This window comes from Nanorana parkeri, unplaced genomic scaffold (genome assembly GCF_000935625.1).
Source record: "Nanorana parkeri isolate BGI_ZX_2015 unplaced genomic scaffold, ASM93562v1 scaffold920, whole genome shotgun sequence".
NCBI classification, from domain to species: Eukaryota; Metazoa; Chordata; class Amphibia; order Anura; family Dicroglossidae; genus Nanorana; species Nanorana parkeri.
The window spans coordinates 179,013-185,269 of NW_017307188.1; the positions used below are offsets into that span (position 1 = coordinate 179,013).

Sequence of the window (6,257 nt, forward strand, 5' to 3'; positions counted from 1 at the left end):
CAGGAGATCTCCTGCAAATACGGAACGGACGGCGGACATGTGAATGGGGGTCTTACAAGAGATAGTAACTGTGCAATTCTTGTCTGTGTTTTTCAAATCTTGACACAGATCAGCCCCCTGCTGCAGTCTTATTGTTATACAGGATTTATATAGTGTAGTTTGTGCAGCCCTTTACAAAATGGAGGAAGACGGTTACAATTACAATACAATTTCAGTACAATAGGGTTAGGAGGGCCCTGCTCGTGACAGCTTACAATCCTAGTTATGACTTGTTACAATGTTTCAGTTGTTCATGGCAACCAATCAGCTTCTCTTTTTTTATTTCACAGCTTAACTGAACAAACTGAAAAGAGAAGCTGGTTGGTTGCCATGGGCAACTGCTCCAGATTCGGTCTGCTCCTGTTTTGATCAATTCCCCTCATTAAATATATATCTTATGGGAAGACAGTTGTTGAAATGAATGGCCTGGTGACAGGGTCTCTTTAAGTGCATGCAAAATAGAGATTTCGCTGTTACCTTCAAGAATCAAATCAAACGGTCATATAACAAATAGGTTGCTATGGGTAACTAATAATAATAATAATTATTATTATTACATAGCCCTCTAAAGCCAAGGACACCAAGTACTGGAAACCTGTCATCATGGCGGCACCCTGTTATGTTTTCCTGACGTCATTTCCTCCCTGACTTCGGCTTCAAAACTTTATTCTCTGTCTGTGTCTCCACAGCAGCTGCCATGTTTGCCAAGTTTGGTTCCTTACGTTGCAAGTCGTTTGGTCTCCGGAACAATGGCCGTCATTGTATAACTAGACTTACAACTGCAGACACTTTTAGTTTTAGGGAATTTAGTTGACATTTTGGAACTGAAGTGCATGAGACATTGGCAGCAGGGACAGCATGGAGCTTCTGATCAGGGGGACAGTGAGTAACCCGGGGGTCACATGGGGGAAGGGTGAAAAGAGGAGCACAGTCTGCACCTCTATGCTGTGTATTGTCAATGATGTGAATAGCACAAAGGGACGCTTGTCATATAGAATGTACACTTGCTCTCCAATCGGGAAGGGCGGTCCAGTTGCTGTGGAACTACAAGTCCCAGCATGCCTTGCTGCAAGTCTCCCTAATTACCTGGGATGTTTTGACAGTCTGTCCCTTGTTTTTAGAACTGACCACCTGCACCCCAAATCCTTCTTACTTATTATTTATGTTTATATCTCATGCAAAGCTCCATCTGAGCTACAAAAACAATGAAGGTTAAAGTGGTCACAACAGGAAGTGAGTGAATCTCACCAGCGGAGACAAAGACGGAAATAAAAGCAGAGGCGGAGAGATCCTTCTGCCAGGTACCCTAAAGGGGAGAATTCCCCTCACTTCCTGTCCCGGGAATCACACAGGAAAAGGGAGAATAACCCCAACCATGCACAGATAGCTATTACAAAACTGACAGCGGTTTAGACACTTATCCAGTATTTTACCTTTTGGATAGCGTGGAGAAGGATTAGAACCCGTCTAATTTGTCCTGCTCTCTGGGGGATTTCCCCTCACTTCCTGTCCCGGCGACTAGAGACAGGAAATTATAGGAGTGTTCCATCAGCAACACAGGCAGAAATCACTTTTTCAGCAGGGAAGGGCTGGAACCATTATCAGCTTTTATTTCTGACCTCTGTTGTAGATTTTGCCTCACTTCCTGTTTGGTAAAGCCGTTGTCACTGTGACAGAGCCTCAGGTAGCAATAAAGAGCAGACGGGTTCTAATCTTTCCCCGTTCTATCCAAAAGCCAAGGAAAAAGTTTTGTCTGGACATAGACTTTAAGTCCTGCTAACCAGCGCTTAGGGATATTTACCCCTCCCCCCTGCACTTTGTTTTGCCCCAGTCCCCCCTTACCTGTTGTACTGGACACCTGCCCGGTGAATTCAGCCTTGTCCTTTAATCTGCTGCCACAGCCCAGGTCCCCCTGTAGCCATCCTCTGTGACATCATCAAGAGCCGACTCTCTCTTACAGGTTCTGCAACCAGCCCCTGATGACATGGGGCCGGGTTTGCTTTCCATAACCCCCCCCCCAGCCCCTGCTCCTTTAGCTTCCTAAGTGCATATCCCAGGAGGATGCAGGAGCAGGGCATATCACTCCTACCTAGGGAAGGTGGGGGGGCTGAAGTAAATCTGAGCACTGAAGGTCTACTTTAAGGTATGCTAAAATGACGCGTTCAGTGATATTGACTGAGAGGCCACTTTGGCATGCCTTAGTCCCCCTATAAGATGCTCCTGCAGCTTTGATGAAACAGGGATACTGAGTGCTATACAAACAAATTCAGACTAAGGGCTTTTGCCTGTGAAGGTTCTCATTCCTCCAGGTCATGGTATATCTGTAGAAAATAAACCAAAACAACTGGACTTGCTGTATGTTTCTTGAAGACGTTTCGCTGCTCATCCGACCAGCTTTCTCAATTCAGAATGACTTGTACACAAAACTCTCTGAGAATAAATATGGTGAATGTTGCTCCAATCCACAATCTGCCTTTCATAACCGGCATGTGGTCAGAGACGTCATGGAGGTGAGGTGTTGATTGGAGCCAGCAAGTGTTATTAGGCTAGTAATAGAGTACAAGCCATTCTGAACTGAGAAAGCTGGTCGGATGAGCAGCGAAACGTCTTCAAGAAACATACAGCAAGTCCAGTTGCTTTGATTTATTTTCTACAGATGGCTTTTGTTTGCATTAGACTGCTTTGGCATGCCTATAGAAGTCTAAGGGACCCCTCCTGAAGCAAGTCAGAAGGAGGGGAGCTGCAGGTCGCATAGACCTGTCATTGAATTCTGAATGATCCCCATCTGATGCCATCAACACAAGCCCAAAGCCCGTCAACACAGGCCCTTAGAAGGTGTCTCTAGAGCCCCAGTTAGTACCCGGCTAGCTGCCATTTAAAGGGCCGGGTTCTGATAAACGTCCATTCAATAACCCCTCCCCCCGCCGTAATGTATTGTGTCTGTGTGTTCCGCAGAGGCCGCTGCTGAAAGGAATCTGCTCGCTACCTCAAATGCGGAGATTACATCGGCTCCCCCCCAGACTCTCCCCTCTTATCCCCATCGTGGTGGAACAGACGGTAAGTGGAGACACGGCACCAGACACACGAATTGTCGCATGTGGCAGCTTATTTTGGCGCGTCACGTGTCGCAGCACATATAGATGATCTGGCGCCTGGTAGAACGTGTAACTCTCACGCGTCATCATCCATTTGGTGCATTGCTGTTGCGCCAAACATTGCCCAACGCATTTTCGGAACCATTTATTTATTTGGCGCAGATTGTGAGGCTTTTAGATGCAAAGGTCGCACTTGGGATTTTCGCCAATTTCCGTTCTAGTCGCATCTTTAATTTCTTATTTTGGATCCAGTGATGTCATCACTCTGTCTCTGTGCTTCTTTATGCAATGCAGGTAGATCATGGCTGGTGGGAGGAGCCGGCAGGGTGCTGTACAGAGCTTCCTGAAAACATCCCAGCACCCTGCCTCAGTACGTCTCCCAAGAGCCTTCAGTCCTGATGCAGGCAGTGGGCCGGCTCTTGGGAGGAGTTATGCAAATATCAAAATGACTTGATGGGTGGGTGTCAGTCTGGAAGAGAGGGCGTTCCAAACAGGCTGTATTTGCATACGGACCGCCCTAGGTAACGCCCACATGTGATGCCAAGCCTCCATGATTGAAAGATCTGCCAATGAATGAAAGGGGCGGTCGTGATTGAATGTCCTCTGTAGCATTGAAAGGACTATTCCTTTAAGTGATAAGAGTCCAGGATTTCATGCTAATGGACATGTAGATGCCGTGGGGTACAATGATCATTGTAGTTTTCTACGTATCAGTTTAGATATTTGAGGGTCCCTGTGACAGGACGATCCCCTATAGAAATCTATCTGCTCTGCCGCAGGAAGGTCATCAGTCTCTTTTCCTTTCCAGGGCCGAGGAGAGCGAGCCTATGACATCTTCTCCAGATTACTGCGGGAGCGTATCATCTGCGTCATGGGGCCGGTGAGTCCGCCGGCCACTTCTAATTCCTTCTTAAAGGGCCGCTGCAGCTAAATAGGCAATGTGATCACATAGCAACACCTCATCAACTTCCCGTCAATCCCGTGTGATTTGTCTCTCTGCAGATCGACGACTCGCTCGCCAGTCTGGTGATCGCCCAGCTCCTCTTCCTACAATCCGAGAGCAACAAGAAGCCAATTCACATGTACATCAACAGCCCAGGTGCGTACACCACCCCGCCCTCCGTTCTCTCCATTGCATTGGCCGCTCTTAGGAAAGTTGGTGCACCAAGCGGCATGTCTGCTACAGGGAGCCGATCATGTGTTTTCAGTGAGCAGACATTTTGAGGTAATGGCATATACCCGGAGCAGCTTTCATTGCCCTCTGGGCCGTCCTGATTGGGTAAGGCCTCATTCACACGATAAACGGCCGGCACGTACACCTCTGTGCTGCGTGCACGGCCATATCGGGCAGCTCCCGGGAAGGACAGGTGAGGCATGTGATAGCCTTTGTCTATGGGAGTACGCCGACCTACGCTCACCCCAAGTGCAGGTCCGTGCGGGTGTCCGTACTCGTACGCTGAGAGGATGGATCCTGTCTGCACCCGCACCCATACAGACCTGCATTTGGGGTGAGCGTAAGGCGGCGTACTCCCGTAGAGAAGGACAGGGGCTGCGTACTAATCACACACAGCACCTGTCCTTTCCGGGAGCTGCCTGATACGGCCGTGTACGCAGCACAGAGCTGTACGTGCCGGCCGATTATCGTGTGAATGAGGCCTAAAAGCTCTGCCACTTTTGAGTCGGAGCCGGCTTGCTCCTTGCCGCCTCCCATGCAATCCTTTTGGCCCATCACTATGAGGGAAAGCCTCAATGGCCAATAGGAATATATGGTAGGAAGAAGGGGGTGGACAGGCTCTGTCACTAACAGGAAGTACCAAGCCTTTGCTGAATGGTGCATCCTTCGGCCATAAAGCTGCAGCATGTGTGCGCACCTACATACCTACCTTCCCTACACCTACCTACCCCACACAGTTATTTATACATTAATAACTCCATTCCCAATATCTAACCACAAAAGTATCCCCTAACCCCAGGGGTAGGCAGCCTCAGCATGCCGCCCAGCAAATCCAGTGTTGTCCTGCTGCGATCTGTTGCCACAGCCCGAGTTCCGCACCGCCATCTTGGTCCTACTCAGGAGCACCGTCATCAGGGTGCCCGGCTGCCCGAACCCAGAAGAGGCAGAGGGTCCCCGATGACTTGGGTCTGGTTTATGGGCAAAAGCCCATAAACACAGGTCATAGCAGCCATAGTCCTTATGTTCTTTGGTCCTCACACAGACCAGCATTGCAGAAAGGGGAGGGGTGTGTGTGACCAGGTCTGTTACTGAGGGCTGATTACTGAGTGCAGTGCACTGGGCCTATTGTTCTGCACGGTCATATGTAGACACCCGGCAAAGTGGAGGTAAGGCTATGAAAATGGAGCTTGTGGGTACAAGGTTTGTTTGACTGAATTGTGACTTGACCTTGGCTTCCATCACAACAAAATCATTAAACTGTGTAAAGTGCTTCCAGGGATTAACCTGTATCGTGTGAAAAACAAAAGAGGATTAGTATGGCCTCTCTTTTATCCAAGAAGGCCACGCAAAGAAAATTGGTATGTACGGTATGTGTTATTGGGAATGGATGGGGATTTTGGACTGTGCGATGGCATGTCAGTTAGAGAGGAACAGTCCAAAAGTGAGCAGTGACTGTTGTGCTGGCTTGGGCCTGTAAAACACTTTAGCACTGCTGAAAACTTGCAAATGATGGAAAGTTCCGGCAGCCTTGTAGCTTAGATGTCATTACAAGTGGCCTCATTTCTGGAGCCTTTCATGTAACCGCTGTGGTTATGGGAGCATTAACCCAGATTTGTGGGCGTACTAATGACGTTCGTGTGTTTATTTTATACAATGTAAACTGGGACTGTTGATGTGTCTGCAATATTCACCACACCTACACCCACATAGAAATACACACACCAATGTTTTCCTTCCCTCCTCTACCCCTGGGGTCTCTCGCTCTCCCCCCCCCCCCAAAAAAACACGGAACATGTTAATGGTGCGTCAAACTCAGCTGGGAAGATATATGATTTTCCTGCACATTCACACGGATGAAAACACGCACAGAAGGGCAGATTTTGCTACATGAGCTACTTTTCCCATCTTTGGCGCACATGAGGCACCCATTGAAATCAACAGCACCACAC

General features: G+C 48.4%; 1 protein-coding gene across 1 annotated transcript in view; it reads left to right on the forward strand.

Moving 5' to 3' along the window:
• Positions 1–843: 843 nt before the first annotated feature.
• Positions 844–6,257, forward strand: part of CLPP (caseinolytic mitochondrial matrix peptidase proteolytic subunit) — an 8,623-nt gene continuing 3,209 nt past the window's right edge. Inside the window, exons 1-4 of the mRNA XM_018566124.1 lie at positions 844–921; positions 2,995–3,096; positions 3,943–4,014; positions 4,137–4,233. Coding sequence (XP_018421626.1) covers positions 898–921; positions 2,995–3,096; positions 3,943–4,014; positions 4,137–4,233 — 295 coding nt within the window. The 5' untranslated portion in view covers positions 844–897. The remainder of the gene's footprint in view (positions 922–2,994; positions 3,097–3,942; positions 4,015–4,136; positions 4,234–6,257) is intronic.